We start from the raw sequence: 27,893 nt of genomic DNA on the forward strand, positions 1-27,893 counted from the left end.
AGACATGATGGCTATGTTAACCAGTTGGATGAGAGTTTTCCAAACTGCACATGGAAGCAGCACACTGTATCCTATGATAGAATTAATGTACACAATTATGATCTAATAAAAAAAAAGAAAAAAAAATTTGATTGTGGATTCTTCTCAGATCTTTGCCAAAAATGCAAATCTTATCCACTCTCTCAGATGTGTGAGGCTCTCCCAGGCCCTCGAGGTTACATCCAGCATTCGTAACTGTGTGTGCTGAGTGCTGCTGTGAACTGAATCACAAATTCAGAGGCTGAAGCACTATCCTCTGAAGTGACCATATTTAGAGGTAGGGCCTTGGAAGAAGTCAATTCAGGTGAAGGAGGACATCAGATGGGACCCTAATCAAACAGGACTGGTGTCTTTACAAGAAGAGGAAAAGACATCAGGATGAATGATCACAAAGAGAAGACTGTGCAGGGTAGTGCCTGTGGCTCAGTGAGTAGGGTGCTAGCCCCATAAACGGGAGGTGGTGGGTTCAAACCCGGCCTCGGCCAAAAAAAAAGAGAGAGAGAGGGAGAGAGGGAGAGAGAGCGAGCGGTGCAAAGGCATTGGAAAGACTTTGCAAGCAAAGGAAAGCAGTCCTGGAGGAAACCAGTCTCACCGGCATCTTGCTGTTGGACTTCCAGAAATTGAACTGTGAGAAAATATCCTTCTGTTGTTTAATCCACCCAGTCTGTGGTATTTTGTTACCGCAGCTCCAGCAAACTGATACAGGTACTCTGTGCCCTGGGCGATCTAAGAGACGATGTGGAACCTCTATGATTTATCTGGAAATTTTTACTATTATTACGGATTTTAAAGCAATGCATTATAAACTGGCCTTGATGTGCACCATGACCAGGACAATGTAACAATATTTCAAGTGCTTTTATTAGAGAATTTTTTGGGTTCTAATTTTAAACTACTGATAAAACATTGTTTGGTGAGAAGGTTCAACAAGAGGACATGCATCTTCACTATTTTTAACTAAAAAATCATCCTTAATTATTTTCCCATGATAATAATGCTTTAATTAAACTCGCTATGATAAAAATAAAACTAAAATGCCATAGTCCTTTCTTAATTGAGAGAACAAAGTGTCAATTTGACCTAAACGAAGGCTGCATTAAAAAAAACTTAGACATGATGGATACAGGTCTTCAAAGCTCTTTTATTCTATCTCTGTGCAGACCTGCTCTGTTGATATTTTGATGGCCATAGGACAAAATTTCTCAAGGGGCAAAAGCATTCACAGTCTCCTGCATCCCCTGTGTTTCCCACAGTCTGTCTCCCACAGGCAACACACCCCTGCTTTTCCTTGTGCGTAAGGTCAAGAATCAGAAAGCACGCTTCCCCTTAGGTGCAGAAATCAACTAGATAGGGAAGCAAGTTCATTCAGTTCTTGATACTCTTACCCTAACTTTTTGCTGATGTGTGGGGCTCTAACTTTTTCTTTATCCCATCCTTTTAAAATAGCAGTTTCCTGGGCGTGAGCCATGAATCCAAAGTCCCTTACTTAGCATCCGGAAAGAGTAGTGATTGCAGCCCAGCGAACTCCGGAAAGCAGTTCTCCATGAGAGTAGCAACCCACACATCTTAAAAGCCACTGTGCAAAGGATTAATCTAGACCAAAGTGTGTGACGTGGACATTAAGTTAATGCTTTTATTTTAGTGTCACAAAGGTGAGAGCTGCGCTGTCCTCACACTGATGAGATAGGAAACCCCAAAGCAAAGAACCTTCCATTTAGAGGATTCTCAGAAGATGCAGACAGGGCGCCTATCTCTGCTGTCTGCTATTTAGGCAATAAGTAAACAAATTTATTTTTTCTTTGTAAACATTTGAGATTTGTAGCTGACATCAAGGAGAGATTCCATCCCTCGTCTCATTCCTCCTCTAGACCTTGAAAGACTCTTTTGAACACATTTGGTTGAAAGGGTCATTTTTAGGAACACGTCTCCCATGGTCACTCTGGTTTTGCATTTCTTGTGAGAACTGTTTTCTTACTATCTTTTCAGGGATATTTGTGTAGCAAACAGCCTCAGAAGATGTAGTATTTTCCTCCAGGGCAGATTTGTTCCTTGACCAGGAGAATACGGACGGTAAAGTCTTCTTCCAAGGCAAAAGCTGGGCAGCCCTGCTAGAGCCACCTTACAAGCCCGGTGTTCCCCACATTCAGGTCCTGTGGCTCTGGCAACACACAGCACTCACCGGGGCTGGACTCCGTGACCTCAAGGGACTTGGGGACCAGGGACACTTACGATGCTTGCTGTGCCACTGTAGTAAAGTCCTTCTTCTCTGACCTGGGAGAGTTTTGTGTTTTCTGCCAACACCCAGGAAACTGTGGCAGGTGAAGCAGGGAGAGACGGCAGCGTCTTTCCACTTTGTTCGTCTGTCAGTTGTCTCTGCCCGTCCTGCACCTGAATCTAAACTCTCACCGGTCTCCTCTTTCGAATCGTTCAGTGGAGGCCTATTTGCTGAAGTGGGAAGGCGACATCTTGCTATGTTACCATTTAATTCATTTCATCCATGCTGAATGGCTTTTAAGTTATTTCTGCTTTTTTGACATTAAAACTAATGAATCCTAATATTTAAAAAAAAAATGAGAAAATTAAAAAAATTTAGGTCAGTGTTCTGTCTAGGGACCTTTGCTTATATATATATGTAACTCTAACAGAGGACTAAATAAAAACTAATAATGAAATGCACATGAAAAGCAGTATCTTCACAAAACATAGGCAAGCAATATTTTGTATAAAAAAGGAAAAAAGCTAAAATTACATAGCTTTAGAAAGGAGTCATTCCTGTTCCACGGCTTATCAAGTCATACGTGCTAAATGATTTCTCAGTCAATTAGCCTACGTTTATTTGTTGTTTACAGTTTTATGAAAAAGCATTAAATTCTCTAGGAGTTTAAACAGAATTTTGCCTGTTGTATCAGTCCTTTCATATGTGGAGTTTATATAATAGAGTTTTACTTTGAATAGTTTATTTCTATAGTTTTACTTTTTTTTAAAATTAAATCATAGCTGTGTACATTAGTACAGTCATGGGGTACAGTGGGCTGGTTATATATATAATTTGAAATATTTTCATTAAACTGGTTAACATAGCCTTCATGTCATTTTCTTAGTTATTGTGTTAAGATATTTATATCTCCGTTTAGAGAGATTCACATGTACCCTTGTAAGATGCACCATAGGTGTGATCCTACCAATCACCCTCCCTCTACCCATCCTCTCCCCTCCCCTCTCTCTCCCCTTTCCCCATATTCTTGGGCTATAATTGGGTTATAGCTTTCCTATGAAAGCTCTAAATTAGTTTCATAGTAGGGCTGAGTACATTGGATACTTTTTCTTCCATTCTTGAGGTACTTTGCTAAGAAGAATATTTTCCAGCTCCATCCATGTAAACATGAAGGAGGTAAAGTCTCCATCCATCTTATATCTCTTTGAGAGACTTCTGCTTTTACTTATGTAAATAATTTACATTTTTCATTTTTTTCTAATGCATTATATCATGCACGTGTCAAAATTAATGTCTGCCTATTCTGCTCAGGTTACTGTTTTGTCTTTTTCTACCTTTTCAAGTTAAGTATTTGCAACTATTACCTTATTTGTTTGATGAAAGCTGTTGCTTCTGAACACCATTAACTACTTCCCAGTGGCTTGATAAGTAGTAGAACAGCAATTATTCTTTCCTAAAATCATGTAACTTTAGTTTTTTTCTTTTTTCTATAAGGTATTGCTTGTATATGTTTTGTTAAGATGCTGCCTTTTGTGTGCATTTCATTATTAATTTTTTTTAGTACCATTTTAGTTACAGAACATGAATCGAGGGGTTAACATATATTGAAAGTTTATTTTTCATTTTTGTGTAACATATGGCCAATTTCTGTACATGTTTTATACATACTTGAAAATATATCCACATCGTTGTGGCGTCTCTCTGTACAGACACGTACACACATATACAAACACTAATCACTCTGTATTTCTTTCTCCTATATATTTAATTTTTAAATGTACTTTATCATGATATAAAAGTATTAATTTCAAATGATTCATTAGCATGTTTCTGTCCATGTCCTCTTGTATATTTATGTGCTGTTATATAATTATAATATTTCATATTATATTCATAAATGACATATTCACAAATTATATATATTTATGGGGTCTGTATGATTTATGAATATGATATGAAAATTAAATACAGCTAATTAACATAACCATGACCTCAGATACTTGTTTTTTGTGGTGAGAACATCTGACGTTTACTCTTTTACCAGCTAATCTGCAAATGTGAGGGTGTCCAACACCCCTCTCCCTGGGTGGAGGGCTCTTCTACAACTGGAACTTTACCTTGGAAGTGAGAACAAGGAAACCTAAAAATCTGTACCTCATAATAATTTGAAATAAAAAAGAAAGAACAAGAAAAAAAATGAATGGCAGAGTTAGAATGAAAAACAAACAAAAGAATAAAATGAGAGAAGGTTGAGACTTTGAGATAGGAACTGATGTTCCTAAGCTATGTGGCCTGGGGACGATTGAGACTAGAATCATGATTCTCCTCTGTACCTCTGTGCTTTTTTTGACCATAAAAGGCCTTGTGTAATGTCTTTAAAATAAACTTGTAATATCAGTAGTATAAAATATGTATCACTTTTACGAAAGACTGAAGATACTTGGGAATTCAGAAAAATCCAGGAATTTGCTTAAGATAAAAATCTCAGTTACAGAAATAGAAAACAGCTCTCTAGATGCTGAGTTTGTTGCTCTTTCGACTTTGATGATCACCTTTCCCCTCTCCTGGGAAAAATGAGTTACTCCTTAACCTACTGCAATGTGGGATAATCCAGTCTTGTCCTTTGAGAAGACCTAAGCTTCTAGGAAGAAGCAGGTGGGCCTGAAAACTGTTGGGGTTTTTTTATGAAAACTCCTCTGTGCTTTTGCCAAAAGAATGATCTACATTACCTTATTGCGTTTTGGACTTTTCCCTTTGCTGTTTGAAGGCTTTGCTTGCTGCTATAATGAATGGTGATACTAATTTGTGTTCACTTGTATAAAATTCATTCATATAAAAAACTGTTAACTAAGTAATTTCCCTCAGCCTCTGTACCTCTCTAGTGATCGCCTAGAAATTTTAAAATTGGATTAGCAGTTGAGACACAAATCAATATGCAATGAAGAGAGAAGAAATCCAGCAATTATGAATCGACATTTGTGAGTCATTCTCTATGTGCCTGGCAGTGGGCAAATTGGTTTCATATGTTATCCCATTGAATATTCACATAAATTATCAACAAATATGCCACCTGAACTTTACGGACAAGGACAATGAGGCACGGAGGGCTAATCTAATTTGTTCATGTGACACAGCCAGTGAGTGATGTGTCTGAGGCTTCCGACTCTGCTCTTCAGACTCTCACTGCAAAATAAATTGCTGGAGCCCTCTTCTCCGAAGAGCAGATACTACAGAAGGTGAGGATTATACCAACTGGGTACATTTTTCAGGGCCAGTTCCTCTTTTTCACGTCTAAAGCAGAATCCCGCAGTGTGGTGGGAGACTCACAGGGCGCTGAGCCCATGGCGGTTGTTTTCAGCTAATCTGCTGTCAAATATCAATTCCACCACTGCCCACTCAGGAAGGCAAGTAAACTTTTTTAAAAATTCAATTTTTTCTTATCTACCTGAAATGTTGTTACATTAAGTTGTACTTTCAGAGTGAAATCACAGTGTTTGTCACATCTGATGCGCTCAGGAAAGACTCCCTCAGTGTCACCGTGACTCCTGCTGGAAGAGGAGTCTGTGTGTGGGTGGTCAAGACATGGAAATCTGCCCAGATTGAGACGTCAAGGAAATGATGATGGAGACGAGACACACGTTTGGGTCTAAGCCTAATTGCTAAATACAAGTACAACTCCCCCCCAAAATCCAAACCGAAAAATAACTGGTCTGTGTGGGCAGGTGGGGACAGGAGGAAGACAGATGGGAGCCAGGGAGCAATGCTGGCCGTGGGGGGTGCGTTCACAGGTGTTCACATGTGTGCGTGTGAGTGATGGGAGCTGGGGAAGGAGAGGAACCGCTCTCTCCATGATGAGGAGAGTTAAGACTCGCCTCCGGTGCACCTGCCAGCACGGGCCCTGGGCCACTGAGAAGAGAAGGACCGATGGGGGAACACACTGTCAGTGGGAGCACTGGAAAGGCACAAGCGGCCAGAAGACGCGCTCGGTGACACAGGAAGCGCGTGTCAGTCGTGAAAAACCATTGTGCCGCTTCAGAAGGAAATGCTTCCGGCAAGCGCGTTTGCCACTGAGAACATTGAGTTTATTTGTTTTGGGAAAAGAGCTTATGCAACTTGAAGGTGGTCCGGGCATTCAGACCTCGCGGACCTTCAGCCAGCCACACATGCCACCCACTGTTTGCATTTCCTAAAACAGTCTTCTGAGGTGTGAAGGTGTGTGGGCAGTTGGTTTCTCAGAGACTTGGTTTAATTTTCAGTAGGAGACATCTCACACTTAATCTTGCATTTTATTCAAGATAGTTGGAAAGGAATTAGAAGGTATCTTGCCGAGTTTGCAACAGGATAACAAACACAACGTAATGTTTACGTATTCATGGAATGGACGGTGCGGGATGTCATGTCATGGACTCTGTAGAATACTGTTTTCCTTAAACTTGAAATAAATGGATGTTATTATTACATATTTTAAATCATGTATTGAGTGAAATACTTTCAGGAAGTATAATAAATGCTGAGCTTTGGAATAACACCAGAAATCATTACAGAGATGAAGACTGTACATCTTTTAACCTGGATAGACTTGGATCACAATCTGCTTAGTAAAAGCATCACAAGAATGGGGCAGCGAGAATCCAGTGTGTTCTATTCTAACATGAAGGCAGGGATGATGGAATACAAGGGTATGAAAGGGCGGGCAGAGGGAAGGCGGGACGAGGGGTCATGGGTGTGGCACACCTCTTGGGGTGGGACACAATTACCAGAGGGACTTTACCTAAGGCACGCAATCACTGTAACCTAATTCTTTGTACCCTCAATGAATTCCAAACAAACAGTAAAATACACAAATAAATAAACTTTTAACACTATTCCTATCTAATTAGTAAGCCTTTTTAGAATACACAGATTCTTAATCTCTCTGTCTCTGTCATCTATTTTAAGACGGTGCATTTGCAGAATTTGTTTTGAATGTAAAGAACATAATAAATACATATTAGCACAGTAAATTTTATAGTTGTTGTGAACCAAATCTTTGGCTCTGTTTGACTTTAAATATTCAAATGCCTAGAAGCTGTAGAAGTTTATATCATGTTTTTTCAATATCTGCACATCATGAACTCTGGGATGAATTTTTAGCAGCAGTTGAAATGATCTTTACCATTTAAAAATAAGCTAAATTATTTTCTTGCCAGCCATTATGTGAATTAGCTAATAGTTACTGAACTTTTACTAAAGACTGGGTGGTATTCTAACACTCTGAAGTAGACATTATTGTGTCCCCATCAAATTATTTGAAGAAGAGATAACTAGGGGTGGCACCCATAGCTCACTGAGTAGGGTGCCAGCCACATGCACAGGAGTTGGTGGGTTTGAGCCCAGGCCCAGGCCTGCTAAACAACAATGATAACTGCAACCAAAAATAAATAAATAAATAAATAAATAAAACCAGAAAAAAAAAAATAGCTGGGTGTGGTGGTGGGCACCTGTAGTCCCAGCTACTCAGGAGGCTGAGGCATGAGAATTGCTTGAGCCCAGGAGTTTGAGGTTGCTGTGAGCCGTGACGTCATAGCACTCTACTGAGGGTGGCCTTGTGAGACTCTGTCTCAAAAAAAAAAAAAAAAAGAAAAGAAAAGATAACTAAAGCATAAAGAGCCTAAGTGACTGGCCCCAGGGGACCCAGCTCTGTCAGAGTCGTTCCCTGGAGTCGACCTTCTCACCCACTGCACTGTGCTGCTGCCACGATGATCAGACACATGTTTGGAATTCAGAGCTATGTTCATAGTCACTGAAAGCAGCCTTAGCTAGCCCTTCATGCAAGATTTGCATCAACTTCTTGGATTTTATTGCCTATTTCACAGCTCTTTCCCAAAGAAAAGACAGTCTGGGGCGTGTGTGCCTGTGATCACGCAAGGTCTGCACGCTGAATCATTTTCATTCATCTGAGAAATCTATTGTTTTTGTTTAAGGAATCATCCTTATGAAGCCTTCCTTTCATTGTTGAGCTCCAGCAATACAAATAAAAGAGAGAAAACTAACATAAAAATTGCACTCGTTTATGTTAGGTAGTCATTTTTCTTTTTTCTTTTTAAATTTCAGATTAATATGAAGGTACAATTAGGTTACAATATTTGCATTTGTTAGGGAAAGTCCCTGTTGTGGTTGTACCCTCCCTCCCCCCACAGGAGGTGAGGCATATACCCTTACATTTGCCCGTAGATGGGAGCACACTCACCCCTCTCCGTCCTCCCCTCTCCCCCTTCACCTCCCCAACTTGCATTAAATTAAGTTTTCTCTTGTGTGTGCCTGCACTAGGTCATCTGTCTACCGGCTTCATATTGGTGTTGAGTACATTGGGTTTGCTTTTCCATTCTTGTGAGGCTTTACTAAGAAGAATGTGTTCCAATTCTGTCCAGATCAGTATAAAAGATGTAAAGTATTACTTTTTTATGGTTGAATAGTATTCCATGGTATACATATGCCACAGTTTATTAGTCCATTCATGGGTTGATGGGCATTTAGGTTGTTTCCACATCTTGGTGACTATAAATTAAGCTTTGATAAACAGTCTAGTGCAAATGTCTTTATGATAAAATGACTCTTTTTCTTCTGGGTAGATGCCTACTAATGGGATTGCAGGATCAAATGGGAGGTCAATTTTGAGTTCTTTGAGGTTCTCCATATTTCTTTCCAAAGAGTCTGTATTAGTTTGCAGTCCCACCAGCAGTGTAAAAGTGTTCCCTTCTTTCCACATCCATACCAGCATGTGCAGCTTAGAGACTTTGTGATGTGCACCAGTCTCACTGGGGTTAGGTGATATCTCAGGGTGGTTTAGATTTGCATTTCTCTGATGATCAGGGATGAAGAACATTAGCCAATCATTTTTCTTGTAGAAAATCACTTCTACTTTAGTTGAGTAAATTTGAGAAATATATATATTTGAGATGGCAAGTGGCATATATTTAATATATAAGAATAACTGCAACTTATTCTTTGGAATAAGGAATAAATATATATATGAAATGCATTCTCTGAACTGGCATCTAGAATAGCAAGTTTTAAGGAAACAACAAATTTCAAGGAAAAAAGAATATGAGGCAAATCTAATTATTTATTCTTACAATCTGTGAGGGCACCACTGATTAGACAAATTATACATTACCTTCTCATTATTTCCATCTTATATGTGTATTTATCCAGAAGTATGCACTTTTTGTATATGTGTGGGGTTTTTTTGTTTTGTTTAAAGACTACTTTTTCTTTAGTGATCTGAGACTGAACAACATTAAGTGGATTAATTAGGAAATTAGAATCACAAGTCCACTGTCATTATCAACCACAGTAATTCATTCTAACTGAATTTGTTTTGTTTCATTACAATATATGCCTATCAGTAAAAGAGAGAATTTCACTAATATGCAGATGGTATTTCCCAGCAGGGAACTGGTCATTGTCAGTAATAACATGGGCTGTAATCTTGTGATTAATATTGATAATATTAAGCAACAGACTCATGCATTGAACTCTAAAGAATAAATTTGCAGTTATTCTTATATATTAAATATTATATGCCACTTGTCATCTCAAATAACACAATTAAACTTGTCTTAGGATTTCTTAAACTTCTATGAATATACTCAGAAAAGAACCTGGAAAGACTATTAAAAAATTTCTATGTTCATCTTATCAGACTATGATGCTTGCAAATTCTTCATATGTTTAGTGTAGAAAAACTATTTAGTTTTTTAATAGCTGATAGTGATTCCTGTTTTCATGAAAATGGAAGCCAAATCTGTGAGGATTGAACCCCTTTGGAGGGCTTTCTGGTTCTTTTAGAAATTATAAGTAAGCCTATGTTGTCTGGCTATAAAGGTATCACAATATTTTATACACTCTAAGATGCCATCAATTATAAGACAAAACTATTCTTTTGTTGTTGTTGCAGATTTTGGCCAGGGCTGGGCTCGAACCGCCACCCTCTGCATGTGGGCTGGTACTTTGAGCCACAGGCGCTGACCAAGACAAAACATTATTTTACATAACAAAATATTGGTGCTGCTGATTTAACTGCAATTCATGTTTGACCTGAGAGATGTTAAAATGTTAAAAAAAAAAAAAATGTGTGTCTTGGCATTCATGCTCCAGGGTAGTATGTCCCAGTTCACACGACTATTTGGAAAAACATCATTTCATAGGTTGAGTGGTCAGTAGTCGGGTGAGTTGTATGATAAAGCAGAAGTGTAGGAAGACCAGTTCATTTAGTTTCTAGTCACTATTGAAATGAATTTCGCACAAGCTGGCTTTGTCTTCCTCCATCTGGTGTCCCCCCCACCCTCCCCGTCCCCTCTGAGATGCCGGCGTCCTCTGACTCAGTTCTCTACACCGGTGTGGTGGTCGGTGGAGTAAGACAGGGCTGCTTCTTGATGAGAAATTTCTTTTGACCTTATTTTGTAAAAGGATACAGTAATTTACTTAAAAATAATTATTGCTCGAAATGTTTAAAGTGGTTCAAAAAGCAATATTTGTTTTTATTAGCCCATTAAATGTGTGAATGTGGCTTACTTTTATTCCTTATATTTCTAATAAGGAGAAATATAACATTAAAATGGCAAATAATGGAGAAAGAAAACATGTGTTTTCAGAGAAAAAGTTTTATGGGAGACTCTATTGTGCCTATTTTCTGTCTGCTGGAGCTCAGGAACATGTGGGCTTGACCAGTCTGGAGGGAAGCCGGCTCCTGTAGTGGCATCTCTCCGGCATTTGATGAAGTCTAGGCCTTGTGCTGGTATTTCCAAAGCACTCAGGCGATTTTTCCTCACACTGTACACAGGACATTTTTGGAGCCCATTTTCCCACCAAGAGATGAAAAGTGCAGGAAAATAGGAGAAACCTAAATGCTATTTTTTAAAAAGGAATGCACTGTAATTCCTATAATGTGAGCGTGTTTACTAATGTGTTTTTAAATTATGTGCCATGTAAGAAGACTAGAAATTACCAATGACAATCCTCTTTTTTTATCTACTTATTTTTGATATCAAAATTTTAAAATCTGTTTCCCCCTCCCTTTTTTTACTCATATCTTCTGTTGATGCTTATCTGTGGGAATTTTATAATAATTTGCTTAGGACCATACGAAATAAACTCACAAAAAATGTGTGTGTGTATAAAACAGATCCACGCAAATCCAGACCTGAATTATTTCCAGGCATTTGAAGCCTGTTGTCGATGATCTCAGCCTGTACTCGACCTGAACAGGCTAAGTCACTCGGGCACAGGAGTGAGACAGCTCCTGGTGAACGGCTTCTGTCACCAAGAAAGTCAGAGCTTTCTCTGACAACCCACAGGTGCATGGCGGGGCATCCAGGGATGCTCCGGCCAGAGACTACAGGAGCTTTGCCAGTTCTAGGAATGATCTCTGTGAAAATGGAAGCATATCCTTAAAGATGAACATATTCTGTTCAAGTATCAAGCTTTAATAATTTATTCAAATATCTGAATGTTAGCATTCTCTCAAAAATAGTCCAGTTTCAAATTCATTAGCCTGGCTTCGTTCTCCTAGGTGTTCCTGAACTTTCTTTTAAAATGGTTTGGAGTTGGGTACAGTGACTCCCACCTGTAATCCCAGCACTTCAGAAGGCTGAGGTGGGAGGATCGATTGAGGTCAGGAGTTCATGACAACATAGTGAGTCTGGGCAATACCCTGAGATCTCATCTCTACAAAAAATAAAAAACCTAGCTGGCTGTGGTCACCTACAGTTTTAGCTACTTGGGAACCAGGAGGATTGCTTGAGCTGCAATGAGCTGGGATCACAGTGCTGCACTCTAGCCTGGGTGTCACAAGCCCACACTGGAATCCCGGCGTGTCCAACCCTGTGTGGAGACAGGGCAGCACTGCTTCTCATTTCATCTGGCACACCCCACCCTCTCAGGTAACCAAGGCAACAGGCCACACATGGGGAGGCACCTGGCATGCAGAGCTCACAGAGGCCACAAATTACTTCCCTTGGGATCTACTGAGTGAGGTATTGAGAGAAATGAAATCATGGGCCTTGCAGGTTTGGTGTGGCCCTCAGGGCCAGGACAGGGGTGGACACCTAGGCACTGACATGAGTAGCCCCACAGACGCGTGATGCACATGGGACGTCAGGGACGTTTCCATGCTGTTGGGGTCGCCGAGGGAGGAGCCTTACCCGGGCCTTCTGCTCCATTTCCAGCATTAACCTCTCATGCTGCTCTGCTATGGCCAGTGTCGCAGAATGGACCTTCTGATAGATCATTTCGCCTTCCCTTGTTTGAAAAGTGAATAGTCCTTCTCCTGTGTCACACATTCTGTGAGAACAGAGACAGGGAGAGAGATGGGTCTTCATGTGTTACAGTTTCCCGTGTCTAAGATGCCCTTGCCCCTGTGTTATTAACTTTCACGGAAGTTAGTGAAGCAGATGCCTCCTTGACCAAACCAACCAAAAATCGCTTCTTTACATGGCACGTGAGAAGGGAACAAAGGGAGAAAACTCGTGTATATTTGGAATTGAAAAGATGAGGTGTTCACAACAGATAAAAAGTGATCCAGGCATTGGCAGTGCATGCCTTAACACTATTTAAAGAACAAAAGCCAAGAATTAATGGCTTTAAGGATTTTCAAGTTTGTGGTGTTGATAGTTCCTTTGAGTTGACAGTTCCTGGAATTTAAAGAACTTCAGAAAAATCTGCAATTTTATACTCAACAGAACCAAAGGGAAGACTATACATTTTTAATACATTTTTGGTTTATACATTTTTTAGCTTAAAGATTTGCATACATAGGCTGCATCTTTTATTTAAATTGAGCAATTCTTACATAAATCTTGGTATAGCTTGGGCAAAGCATAGTATAAAGGAGACTCAGTTTGAATATGAAAATATTAGGGTCAAACTTTGTCTCTGCCACTTACCAGCACTGTGACCTTGGGCAAGTTGTCTAACTTAACTATACCCACTTTCCACACCTCTAAAAAAGAAATCATAATAGGACCCATCTCATAAGATTGTTATAGAGGTTAAAAGAGTTGACATAAAAAAATATATTTATAGCACTGCTTAACACTTATTAAGTGCTCAAAAATATTAGCTATTACTAACTTCATCATAGAGAAATTTGTAACTAAATACCTGCCACAGAGAAATGGCTGGCTAATTTATAGTGCTTTATTTGCTGTGTGATACAGACTGTTAGGCTATTATGATACAATATTATGGACAAGCTATCGTCAGGTATTACTTTGTCATTTCTGGGAGCCTATAACATTAAGATTCTTACGGAAATGCTGGAAAACATCAGAATACAAATTCTTTTTCAATTATCTAATTATAATTATCTTTTTAAAATTTTCATTGGAAAAAACTCACTGACATGTTGTTTGGCAATAGTACTAAAGGTATTATTAACGAAGTAATTCTGAGATGGTAACATATTTTACATTAGTACATTAAGCCAGCTTTTGAAAATAATTGAAGGACTTCAGAGAGACCCTCCCAGGCCCTCCCAATCTGATGTTAACACTCCTATGTTGGATATTATCTGGATTTCTGTGCTGTTGGTTTTCAGGTTAGAACATCAAAATATTCATGAGGACAAACTATTTCTTCAAGCACCAAAAAGATTTGAGATTCTTGTCTACGATTCTCCAAGGAATTTTTAGTAGAAAGGAAATGTCTCAGGAGGCTTCAGACATTATAGAAGCTGCAACTACAATCCCTTAGGGCCTCATAGAGCCAGCACTTAGCTTTTCCAAAAGAGATCTTAATAAAATTCACACAGCGTGAAATGGAAAGTCTGGGGGAAAAATGAAGAGTTTTCACAAAGTGAAACAAATGAGCTTTCTTTGTTGATTCAGAGGAGTAAGGAAACCCAACAGCAGCAGCAAACCATTGATAAGTGGTGGGTGCTTCTTGCTTAAAGTTGAGTTTTGTTCATTGTTCTCTGAAAATGCTCTTTTTGCCTTTGGAAATGAGATAATGAAGACACAAACTGTTATCTCACCTTCAGTCACTGAGATGAAAAGCTTAAGGCCTGTGCATTTGGGGGGACTTAATTCTGCCGTGTGTGTGTGTGTGTGCGTGCGCGCGCGTGTGCGTGTGTGTGTGTGTGTGTGTGTGTGTGAGGGAGAGTTTGAATCCTGGCAGGAAGTCTCTGAAATAAAAACTACTGGGAACTTAATCCTTCAATCAAGAAATAAGCCACTTAAAATTTTAACATAACAAGTGAAGAGACTTTAAGTAGACGATGCAGAGACTCTTCCTATCTATCTAAACTTGTCTGTCTTCGTGGCAGTAGCCAGTGCCCGAGAAGACAGTGAGGAGAAAGGTGAGATGATTTCGGTGGCTTTTGACTTGGTCCTCCAGGCATCGTCCACAGACCACAGCATCTGCCTTACTGGGAGTGGGTCCCCAGGGCCATGTCTGAATCAGCATTTTAACAAGTCCCCAGGTGATTCATATGCGTGTAATATAAGGTGACCAGATTTTAACATTGGTAAAGTGGGATACCATTGTGGGGGCGGGGCCCGACAACAATGTGAACTTTGATAAGCAGCTCTTGATAATCAGTTCTCAACAATTATCTGTTATTATTAAAGTTTAACATTATAAAATTAACAAAAATAATAAAAAACTCATATCCTGGTGAAATAGCCACATGGCAGCTGAAAACCGCATATTTCCTTCCTATTCTCCCATGTTCCCTAGCTTGTTGTGCATTCTTTCCAAGAATTGGGGCTTTTTAAAAATGCTGCAGGACACAGAACAAATTGTTAAAAATCCGGACTGTCCTGCCAAAAGCTGGACGGCTGGTCACCTTGGGGGGGGGGCTACTTGTTTGTTTCAGACACTTTGGCTACTTCTGAGCTAATTGTCCTTGCCTAGAAGCAAGGGAGGGAACCAGTCTCCTTCTGATACCTTGCCCAGGAGGGGAGTAGGGAGTTTACATTAGCCTTTTCATTTCCAAATGAAGTTACATTAACCTCTTCATTCCCAAATGGAATTACATTAACCTTCTCAGTAGCTGAAAACCTTATATTCCCTTCCCATTCTCCTGCTGTTCCCTAGCTTGTCATGCATTCTTTCCAAAAAATCGGGACTTTTTAAAAATGCCACAGGATGCAGGACAAATTGTTAAGAATCAGGACTGTCCCGCCAAATTGGGACGTCTGGTCACCTTAGTGTAACAGTTTAAGACTCACTGGCCTCCAGCACTACTCCCTCCTCTGGTCAGCATTTCATTACAGAGGAGTGGAGAATGGCATGTGGGACCCAAATGAGGACACATTAGAAGCTGTATTTGTCCAGCTTTGCTGGACTATGACCTATAAAACTGAAGCTTAGAAAGGAAGAGGCAAACAGCCCAAGGAATTCTTAACTTGGGAAGAGCAAAAACAAAAGTATTAGTTACACTTGGGCCACCAACATACACATCCCTCAACTGTTCATTGTGTCAAAAGTGAAAACAGAAATGATGTATGTTTGTCGTGATTCCAAACCAGAATTCTACTGGTATCTGTACACACTTACAGATGTCTTTGCTCTTCATACACAATGTATTTGTACACATTTAATATCTTTTTCTTATCTAGAATAAAATGATGAAGAGTATAATCTCTGAGGGTTCTTTCAATGCTGAGGAATAATAGTCTAGGGCCTGATAAACATTCTGAGACGTAAATAGGACTTACCTACCAATTGTCAAGGTTTTTGTTTTTGACAGTGAAATATAAGGGACATGATATCAGTATAAGGCTCACAAGACTAGGTCATAAATTTCTGCTGTCACGCCACAGCCTCCTATAAAAACGTATCCCATAGTTTTCAAGTAGGTACATAATAAGCCGGGCACTGTCCTGGGTGCGGGATGGGTATGAGGAAATGACATATGACCCCTTGCCTTTGAGGCTTTTCAAGTAGTGGGAGAAAAGCATTTCCAAAGAATTCCATTATTTTTAGGCAACGGGACAACAAGGTTTTAGGCACAGGTATGTTTCATTTGCTCACTTCTGTTTTTCATTTTTAATGAAACGATGTAATGTTATGTAACAGTGGCCAGGAAAGGATTAACTTAGCCAGTCTGTGTTTCTCAAACCCTGCACATTCCAAAGAATTGTTTTCAGGATAAATCCTTTGCTCATCTCTGGGGTAGGACCTCGGAGCTTTTGGAATATTTGGCCTCTTTCTGTAAGTCACCAGTTTGACCAGATAAATTTATTCCAACAATGTGACAGGGGCGAATGCCTATTTTTGCTGTGATGGAGGCTGGAGTCTTAAATAACAGAGGTCAGTCCCAGGATGCAGCTGCCTACACAATTGACCCCCAGTCGAAACCTCACACAGGTGCTGACCTGCTGCACCTGCTGTCCCGTCACCACTGCTGCAGGGAGAGTGATGCTGTCCTCACGCGCCATCAGTGAGGGGGACCTGGAGGCCTGCGGCAGGTCTTCGTCCTGGGCCTTCTCCCTTTGCTGCCTTAAATGTGCATCTCTCTCCGTACTGAACCCTACTGTGCATATAATATGTATTTTCCTGAGTCTTACAAGCCTTTTAGAGGCTCGCTGATCCTGAGGCTGGTCTCAAGAACTCCTTTGTCCATGACAAAGTGTGTCAATTTACTCAATTACCAGAGTGTGGTAAATTGACAAGATAGTTAAATATAGTAGGAATCTAAAAATCCTGCTCTTCTCTAAATGGCTGTTTTCACATTACTTTCCTTAGGAAATCTAAGACAGTATCTTCTTTTTTTTTTTTTTTTTTTTTTTTTTGCAGAGACAGAGTCTCACTTTGTCACCCTCGGTAGAGTGCTATGGCATCACAGCTCACAGCAACCTCCAACTCCTGGGCATAGGCGATTCTCTTGCCTCAGCCTCCCGAGTAGCTGGGACTACAGGCCCCAACCATAGTGCCCGGCTATTTTTTTGTTGTTGCAGTTTGGCTGGGGCTGGGTTTGAACCCAACACCCTCGGTATATGGGGCCAGGTACATGCCCTGCTCACTGAGCCACAGGTGACCCCTAAGAGAGTATCTTCTTTATCTCACTTCACCACTCACATCCAGAATCACTCGAAAGAACAGCACTGCTGGTCTTGTCTCTGCCGTGTTCTGATGAACAATGCAGAGCCCGCGGTCGTGGGGATGAGGCATTCGGAGTAACTGAGCTTCACCAAGGTACCTCTCTATGCATGGCTCACAGAGATTTCTTCCAGGGGAGAAACAGCCCTAACATATGGTGTCCCTGAGGAACCTTCCTGAGAAGAGACCCTCCTGCCTGTCACTATTAGACCACTTGGCTCTATGGACAGACTTCCAAGTGCTGGTCTTGTTTCCAAACCACATACACAAGAAGTGTTCTAAGTCAAAAATTGTAGAGACACTTTATTTTTGAAAAGTAAGTATACTTTAAAACAATTCTTTGTAGGTTTCTAGATAAAACTTTGCTATAGATGAATTAGTTGACCTCTGGCAATTCCGTCCATCTTCACAGCTATATAATTTCATTCTCTCTCTCTGTCTGCAATATTGTGTACAGATTTAATAACCAATATCTGTCCTCTACGCACACAGAAAATTTAAACTCAGCAATGGCGTAAGCAGGAGCACGTTCCTGAAAACCCAGTGGTGTTTCTATTCAGTATTTAAAATTTAATGTTTAATTATAGAAAGTAATGAAATTCTTAAAAGCACAGCTTTTCTGCAGAGCAGTTAAAACCAATTAACACTTTCATTTCATTAACAGTTTAATCTTTATTGTCATTTAATGACGTTAGCATTTTACTCTTTTTTTTTTTGCTCCTATGAAAAGATTGGTTACTCTGGTGAGTCAGACCGACTTTGCTCTGTGCTGAGAAGCTCTGAGAAAAATGGACGACCAGAGAATAAAGCAGTAGCCTGGGAAGACAAGCGATAGACCCAATTTGCATGAGAATTAAATACGTGAGCAAAGTAGAATCTCAAATCCGTGATGGAAAACTGCTCTTCAACAGACTGTGCTGGACACTAGCCATTCAGAAAAGTACTAGACTCCATGTCTGCAACTCCACTGATAAAAATTCTAGACAAAGCAAATGGAAAAGGAGTGCCAGAAGAATACTGAAAAATCTCTGTGTACGCTCAGAAAGGAGAAGAGACTTTAAGCGAGGATTCGAATCAAAAAGTAACCAAAAAAATAAAAAAAAGTTGAATGAATCTTCTTGAGAAAATATTTAGAAAAAAGAATAAAGTATCCTAAAGCAAAAAGTAGAAAAACATTGATCATATCTCATCAATAAAATAGCTATCATGTCAGTACTTTTAATACTTTTTTCGTGGGGTTGTTTGAGCAGTACATGAATTAAACAGTGAGTGTAGTTGACTATGACTCTGCTGCTGTCATTATTACCACTACTACTGAAATAATCATAGTTTCGAAAATATGTTCCCAACTGAATAAACAAGATGAAAATAATATGAACAGCAGGATAACATTTGCATAAAAAAGTATGTGGTATAAAATTACAGTTAATGGAGAGGAATAAGTTGGAGATCTACTGTATAATATAGTGACTGTAGATAATAACATATTGTATTCTTAAAAAATGCCAAGAGAGTGGGTAAGCGTTCTCATCACAGAACAAAACTATGTGAGCAATGTATATGTTAATTAACTGGACTTAGTAATTTTCCACAAAGTATATAGACTTCAAAACATCACCTTGTATACAATAAACATGTAGTTTTATATGTCAATGTAAAAAAAAGGAAAAAACATGTGGGAAGAACTTACAAGCATCTTTGCTTGTCCGGACATCACGAAAAACTAGTAACTGTGTTATTCATTGTGGGGGAGTGAAATGGGGTGTAAGTATGGGAGGATGTTTTTACTGGTACGTCTTTATAGAACTGATCAAATTAAGTAAAAAACGTTATTGGTTTATTAATCAAATTTCAATTTCACAGCACCATCTTGCAGGATTCTGAAAGGGCTGTTGTGAAGAGGAGGTGTCCCTCGTAGGTTAATAAGTCTGAACTGTCCAATTTCCTGAAGTACCAGGTTTGACAGTTGACGTCTCTGACATTTCATTTTGACACTTTTTTCATTGTCAAGGCACATCCTCATTCTTTCAAATGTGGCTTTTGCCTTGTAATTATCTTTCAATCTTTTTAGAGAAATTTTCGTGAAACCATGGATAGTTCAAAAATTGTGTGATTTTTGAACATGAGGTCCACTGGGGAACCAGTGCAGAACAGACGGCTCAAATTATCATTGAGGCGTTTGGAAAGGACGTGGGGAATGAATGCACAGCACATGGATGGTTTGAGAAGTTCCCTTCTGGTGATTTTAATTTTGAAACGAGCCGCATGGGTGACCTGAGACCACGGCTGGGCTGAAGGCTGTAGGGGAAGCGGACCCATCCCAACCAATGTGGGAACTAACAGCAGGGTCTGACCTTACTGCTCCTGCGCTATTGGAGCCTTCGAAGCAAATCATCAAGGTAAAGAAGCTGGATAGGTGAGTTCCACATAAATTAACAAGTGTCAAAAGAGAAACCACCTCGACACTTGCTTTCTTTGTTGTCATGGCATAAAGGCGAACCAAGGTGAACCGTATTGTTGCATGTGATGCAAAAAGGATTCTTTTGACTGTTGCAGGTGTCTACAATGGCTGGATAGAGATGAAGGCTGAACCACAGTCCAGACCTACATATTGCTCAGAATAATGCCTGCTTGGTGGTCCAGCGCTGGCGTTATCCACTACAGCTTCATGAAACCTGGGCCCCTGATTATAGCGGATGATGTCTACTGCAGCCCGTTGGATGAAATGAGGAGACGCTTGTGACTAAGCAGCCCAGATCAGTCAACAGAGACAGCCGATTCCTCTTGCAACACAACATTGTCACAAAAACAAGACTTCTCAAACTACACAGGCCCCAAATGTCACACTACAAAGTGGGGGGGACTGGGAAATGGCAGCTAAATGTACATTTATTTACAAGATATCAATTACAGAAGTTTACAAACTATTCTCGAGATGTAGGCCATCTCTTTGTAAAATTCTCCATGTAGAGACTACTTTCTGTTCTTTGTGAATGAATATTTTGTAAGTAGATGGATATTTAGCTACAATCCCCCGCTCCTCCCAATGCATGGCTGCTTTTGGGATTCTGAGTCTGGAAGCTGGACTTGGAAACTCCTTGTCATCCACAGGACTCTCCAGACCTTGCATCAACTGATTAGCACCCCTTCCAGGCTTTAGACCACTTCTTGCAAGGAAAATTATTCGATTCTCAACAACTGTGGACAATGATCTTCATGATTTCGTCGCCACTTGCTCTTCAGGCTTCTTCGCTGTGGCATAAGGAAGCTACTGTTAAGAGGGCAAGTGTGTGGACAGTTCAGTTACATACTTTGATTAACTAGACTGCTTCTTGTTTGAGATATAAACTAAACTTCTGATTCAAAATGGGACTTTTCAGATTTAATGACCTAATACTATGACCAGTTCAGTCTCTGTCACACAGTAAAACACTTCTACTATTAAACTTATAAACACTAAAGGGTCGCGGGATTAGAAACGTTGAGAACCACTGATTTAAAGGAAGTTAAGGAATTTGTCCAACATCATGAACCTTTATGTAGCTGAGCTGCGGTCCGAACCTAGCCACTGTGATTATGGAAGGTAAGCTCATTATCACCAAGCTAGACTGCAATGATTCAAGATGAGATGCAGAAGGGTTCTCATCCCTGCAACTTCCAGGAGCAAAGTGAACATCAGACAGCACCTGGGACAGACAATCTTGCCAGGGCTCCCCCTCCTTGCTGAGCCTGTTCTGTTGAACCGGTTTCCCAAGACATATGCCTAAATAAACTCACCAGAAACATACACATTAAAGTCAATCAATTAAACTCCTGACTTGGAGTCTAACCTGCCCTGTCCTTCGTATCTAGTACTTTGTGGAAAGGTTCAGGAGAGCGTCTGCCATCCTCTCCAGCCCCCTTACTGGACTGTGTCTGCCTCAAACATCACTGCATATGCTGGTGGTTCTCTGCTGATTTCATCCCTCAAAATTGATAAACTTGTGGCTACAAGAAAGTCTTGGCTTCAGTCCAGGTTCTGTTGCAGGTTTACTTTGTGAAATGCCACTTGATCCCCCATAAAACTGAGTTTAACTGAAGGAGTGAACTTAAGCAGTGTCTAAGGTGGGAATCTGTGCCCGAAATCTGCATTTTTCCACCTGTGTGCTCCATGATGGCACAATCACAGCTACATCAGTTAAAATGATTCTCCCTGTTCACATGTTTCCAAAGTTTTAATCTTACCCCATTCTATTTACTTTTTCTTACTTTAAAGTTTTTTCTTTTTTTGGTTTGTTTTCTCACTCAGTAAAAAAGCCAGTTGTATCTCCCTGAAAAAAATCTTTAGTTCTGGCCTTAGTCAATCTTTGAAAAGATATACATAGCATATTTCTTCTATTTTCCCTTACTTTATGCCTTGACAATTCAGAATTGAAAATTTCATTATGTAAATATGTAAACTGTAAGACTCTAGTTGCCATCGAATTACTCCAATTCACTATCAAAAATTATTACCATCATTATTATCATACAGTGACATGTTAATAAGGGTTTAGCAGACAAAACATTTTTAAAGATTTACAGATAATTTTAGATTCATCCTGAACACATAACTCCTGTAGGCTTTCTTATAAAAACATTGGACATTCCTTGAGTATAAAGAATTTTCACATTTCAAACCCTCAGTATTGATCACAGAAAGTATCCAATTCATAAATGTTTGTTGACCAAAGTGCCTTGAAAATTATCAATATAACGGCTACATACAAAGTATTGATTTTATAGTTCCTCATAGGAAATAAAACAAAATATAAGAGAAATTTTTTTTTGGAGAACAGTCCCAGAGTACTGGTCTGTTCTTCTGAATAGAGTAAATTAAACAGTTCCAGTAACTACTGAGAGCTGACATGTTTATCAGCTCCCAATTGAGGTACACATATTCTATTTTAAAATTGTTTGAGGCCATTTGTGTGTGTATCATGTGGAATAGCTACAGATACAGACTCAAAATTATTTTTCTGGGGAAAGAGCTAATGAACTACGCAAGTCAAGCAGAAGCTTGAATTCTGTCATTTATAAATTATACTTTCCTCTTAAAGTGAACTTATCTGCCAAATGATGGTTGGAAAATTTTCGCAGTTTAACACGTAATTTACTGGTGTTTAGTCAGTGAATTATGGAAGAAGAATTATGCTTTTCCTCACTGTTTTGAAGGAAACCTAAAAATCCGATCATTACATTCCCTCGTAAGAAAGAGCTTGGAATGAGGGTTTAGGAATTATATTTTTATTCCACCTTTGCTTTGAATATAGTTAAAGTAATTTGTGCTTCTGTGAAAGATACCTTCAGTATTACAGCTGAGTATAGAGGAAAGTCAAAATGTTAGAGCCAAATAGAAAAGACATTTAAAACTATACTTGATTTTATACTAAGTTTTGCCTTTTCTTCTTTGGTTGTATTTATTTATTCATCAACCTTTTTTTGGACATTAATTACTTGTGAGGTATTGTATTAAAATTTGGATTTTTTTCACAGGTAACTGTATTGCTTTTTTTCTATGAGACGTATACATTTAAAAAATCATATTTAAAAAATAAATAATTAAATAAACATTCATGGGTTGCATTTGCTCTCAAATACATCCAATATTTTAATTAGAAAGTCAGTGATTAGATGATTGTGTGACATATATAATAATAGGATAATACCTTTGGGGGATTAAAAACTCTTGGATTAGTTATCTTCATTGTGTTAAAGTTTTCTTTAGAGAGTCTTAATTGGCAGATCATTGGTGGCGTTTAATTTCTTTATTGGCATTGCCAAAACAAGCCATCTAGTTAAATGGAACAACAGAAATCATTCTAAGATCCTGGGGGCAGAAATCAAATGGTATTACAAAAGATACAGACATATATGTAAGCTGTAGCTTTTTGTTTTAAAATAGAAGTTAAAATGTACTGTTGGTGGGGAAAAAATGAATCTATTTAAGTTTTAACAAATTAAAGAATTTCAAATGCAATTACCTAGATGTTTTACAATTTCAAATGCCATCCTTCCCATTTAGTAAATTTTAAAACTTAAATTTAACTTCATCTCAAACTTTAAACTGTATTCCTCAAAAATATATATGAGTTGAAAAAGTGAGAGAGAACAGTTTGAATTGGCTTTAAACTTTCTTTCTTTCTTTCTTTTTTTTTTTTTTCCTTTTTGAGACAGAGTCTCACTATGTCGCCCTCGGTAGAGTGCCATGGCATCATAGCTCACAGCAACCTCAAAATCTTGGGCTTAAGTGATTCTCTTGCCTCAGCCTCCCAAGTAGCTGGGACTACAGGTGGCTGCCACAACGCCTGGCTATTTTTTTGTTGCACTTGTCATTGTTGTTTTAGTTGGCTGGGGTCGGGCTCGAACTTGCTAGCCTCAGTGCATGTGGCTGGCGCTGTAACCTTTAAATACACGCTAAGAAATGAAATAAGTATTTCCCCATTAAAAGTATCAATCATTATATATTATGCCTTGATATCTGTGTTCTTAGATACAGGCTTTTAGTACTCATCCTGTTTCTTACTAATGTATCTTAACTGACCGATCGCTTCTGTGTTTCCTCTGCTAAATCAGGCATAAATTTCTATTATAGTACTTCTAAAATCTCATCACCTTTCTTAATGCCTTCTTCCCAACTAGACTTATTTCCTGAAAGCAGAGGTGGGTGGGGATGAACAGAATATTTAGATTAAACCTAATGGAGCAGGGCGCTCAGTCCACACCAGGGCGTATTCCTCCTGCCACTTTGCTCCCATTTTGGCTTTTCGCCTGGACCCACCTGCTGCAAATCTCCCTCCCCACCAACCCTCTGCCTTCTTTTCCTTCTGTATTGATTGACCCTTTCTCTAAGCTTCCTCAAAAACTGTATCAAAAGTGTTTTCTTTTCTCCTTTATCTTGACACACATTTATTTTATTCTTATTTCTTTCTGTGGTTTCTTTTCTTGACATCAAAGGAATCTTCTTTTTGAAAGCTTTTAGCAGATTTTGCAATAAAACTTTTAGAAACGCTCTGTTCTTCTGACATTTGAGGATGGAGCATCTTCTGTATTTTCTGGTGTATTGATTGCATCATACACCCTATTTTAGCATTTTTATCTGTCCTCCCATTTGGAGGCATGCAATGAGGTTGAGTATTTGAACAGATCGTATGTGGGACTTTCCCTGGGCTGAACACATCCTTCCCTGGAGGGCCAATTGGCATTCACTCTGCAGTGCACAGCTGGGGTCTAGACCGATGTGTACAGACTTTATCCCAATCCTCCTTTCTTACTGGTGCCCATCAACCTCATTTTGGGAACTGAAGGGAGATAGTCTCCTACCTTCTGTTAGACACTATGGTTCTAATTGTAAAAGTAAAACGTGGTACAGTCTGATCAAGCCTATCTTGATTGATATTTTGAATATAAAACCTTACTTCTTGCTAACGGGGCAAATACACTGGTAGAAAAGAACAATGACTGCTAGAGACATAATAAAAAAAGACACTAATTTATGTAACATGTAATTTATGTAATAAAGATGAATGTGTAACTTATGTAATAAAGAAGATACTAATTTATGTAATGGTAAAAAAAATCAAAAACAGTGCAAACATGAGTCCTTTAATAGAAGGACTTAAATGAAGTTTATATAACTTAAATGAAGTTTATATAACTTAAATGAAGTTAAATAGCCAAGCCGGATTTAATATACAAAATATAGAACCTTGGCTGGAGGGAAGCTGCCTGCTGTACCTCAGGATTTTGGCTGCTGTGTTAACTCCCTGTGTCCTGAGTTCTGCCATCCTCCTCTTTCCATCTTTCTAGACTGATCATACTTTTCTCTGGTCCCTCTTATTCATCATCCTGGGTTTAACTACCACTATCGGCTGACTGCCATTTCTTCTGATTTTCTAAGCCTTATTCCCACCTCTTTGGTATCCTAAAAGTAAGTGAACGTACAAAGATCCCAAACTCATCAGCACTGGCTTTTTATCAAGGCTGCCTCTTCCCATTTTATTAATCGATGAATAAATATTTTTCTCATTACACATGGCTTTCACTCTCTGAATCACTTTGTAGTGAGAAGATAAGAAAAATATTGCTCACTATACCCAAGGAACCATTTTCTCTTCCCCAAATAGCTATAGATACAGCAGGACTTGGATAAGATTACTTTAGTGTCATAGCTGACTTTCTTTTTTTAGTATACTAAGTACTTTTCTGGACCAAGAAAGCATATGGATACTTTTCCCCTAATCTATCAAGGGCTTTCGTTTGCCTTCAGGAGTATTAGTATAACCAAAATACAAAATGCGTCTTTTGTTTCTTAAAGTCAGAGTAAGACTGGAGTCACTAGCCAGGCAGACTTTGGTGAGTCTGGGAAAGCCAATAGACCGTAAAATCACTCTTGCTATAAACCACAACTGAAGAGAGATTAGAATATGACCTACCTAAGAGGACATGCTGCTCTGTCTGGACTTGGGTGGCCAGGGGAGAGAGAAGGGGCAAAGGGTTTGGATGCACTGGGTGAAGCTTGTGGGTGCACATTCTGGAAAAGGCAAGAGTGTCTAATAAGCTGGTGTCTAGACAGTGAGCTAAATGCCACAGAGTGGCTCCCAATGCCGAAGTCTGGTTGCAGGGCATCCAAAAATTCTTCTGTGGAGGACTAGAGCCAAGAGGAGAAGGTCGTGAGGACACTGGGATTATAGAACCCCCAGGATCTGTGGTTCAAGGGCAGATGAAGAGCAGAGCCCCACAGCCCAAGTGAGGATGGCCATGTCTCAGCAGGTGCCAGGCTGAGACAGAGCAGACCAGGTGATGCTTGTAGGAGGGGCTCTTTTTACTCCGTAGGGTCATATAAGACTTCTGTGTGCTCAGACACCAAACTAGTAAAACTGGGAAGAAGGGGCAGAAAATAGTACAATATCCAGATCAATCATCTTTTCAAAAGGAATTAAAAATGTCAAGTTAATATTTCCTCTTTCTCAGTGGGAGGAAATTCATGAGAAATTTAAATAGAAAATTAAAAGTTAATTCTTTTTTTTTTTTTTTTTGAAAAAAAACCCCAAACCAACCCCCCGGCCAAAAGGGTGGGGCAATCACAGCTCACAGCAACCTCCAACTCCTGGGCTCAAGTGAGTCTCCTGCCTCAGCCTCCCAAGTAGCTGGGATCACAGGCACCGGCCACAATGCCAGGCTATTTTTTGGTTGCAGCCATCATTGTTGTTTGGCGGGCCCTGGCTGGATTAGAACCCACCACCTTAGGTGTATGTGGCTGGTGCCTTAGCCACTTGAGCCACAGGCGCTGAGCCAAAAAAAGTTAATTCTTTACTAAGATGTGTTAAACTCTTGGGCCTGCTACAGTTGTAAGAATATCTGAGATTTCACATAGTAACACCTTCATGCCTTTGTCTGTGAAAATAAATTGGCAAAAGTTTTTATTTAATGTGATCTCATGTTTACACAGTTTCAGGTCAGATCTGCAGTCTTTCCACGAATTCAGGGAGAGAATATTTTCCCTCTGTTTCTGCCTGTAACTCTTTCTAATTCTTCCACTACATTGTCCTTGGGCTCTACAACCACTTGAGGGTGTGGAAAGAACTGAATATATTTTGATTAGCGTTATCGCTAAAGAGGCTCTGTCATTGTTAGAAAGGCACAAAGAGAGCCAGATCCAAAAATGTATTCTTAGATGGAGAGCATGTAGGACGCTTTATGCGAGAATGAGTTCCAATGACCTAGATTTTAGCCACTTAAAAAAAGAATCTGGTATCATCTGAGTGTTCCGTGTGTTCCCCAATCCGTGTGTTGACATCTGATTCTCAGCGTGATGCTGTGAAGAGGAGGATCCACAGGAGGCTCATGAATGGGGTTTGTGAGAGAAGCCCATGACCTTGTTTGCCCTCCCTCCACGTGAGCACCCGGTGTGAAGCTCCCCTCTGGGAGGAGTGGACTCCTACCAGACACGCAATCTGAAGGCACCTTGATCTTGAACTTTCCAGCTTTGAGAACTGGGAGAAAGAAATATTTGTCATTTATAAACCACTTAAGACATGGTGTTTTCTAGAGATGTCCAAATTGACTAGGACAGAGTCTAACAATAAAGAAAAGACCACCAGGACAGGCACATCAAAGCCCTGGAGTCCTTTCTGCTGATCAGTCAGACCTGAAATGTGGGAGGACGAATTAGGAAAGTAAAAACAGTCTGTGGGTGATTCATGTTTGTTAAGGAACTGGAAGACCCTTGTGTGTGTGGGAGTGGGGTGGAGGCAGAGAGAGAGGTGAAAGCAGAAAATAGACAAAAGGTTAAAGAACAAAAAGACAAATGGGAGAGGCCAGTGTGTGAAATGGTGATAAAAATCAATAAGGACAGCGCAGAGGGCGTGACTATTCTACAGGAGCACTTTTCAGTGAACAGGTCACTATATCCTGGGGACAGAGAAGGGCCTGGGAACAGGAAAATAGGGAGTGAAGGTCAGAACCAGCAGAAGAGAGTCAAAGTTAAAATGCAAAGATGATTTTCAAAGTCCCGTCCTCACAGAGACTTCCAGAC

General features: G+C 39.6%; 1 protein-coding gene across 1 annotated transcript in view; it reads right to left on the reverse strand.

Annotated features, from left to right (window-relative positions):
• DOK6 (docking protein 6) overlaps nucleotides 1–27,893 on the reverse strand; it is a 338,799-nt gene that overhangs the window by 70,775 nt on the left and 240,131 nt on the right. The window contains exon 6 of the mRNA XM_003788404.2: nucleotides 12,439–12,577. Within this exon, the coding sequence (XP_003788452.1) occupies nucleotides 12,439–12,577 (139 nt within the window). The remainder of the gene's footprint in view (nucleotides 1–12,438; nucleotides 12,578–27,893) is intronic.

Source organism: Otolemur garnettii, unplaced genomic scaffold (assembly GCF_000181295.1).
Source record: "Otolemur garnettii isolate 467f Iridium unplaced genomic scaffold, OtoGar3 scaffold00027, whole genome shotgun sequence".
In the NCBI taxonomy this organism is placed as follows: domain Eukaryota; kingdom Metazoa; phylum Chordata; class Mammalia; order Primates; family Galagidae; genus Otolemur; species Otolemur garnettii.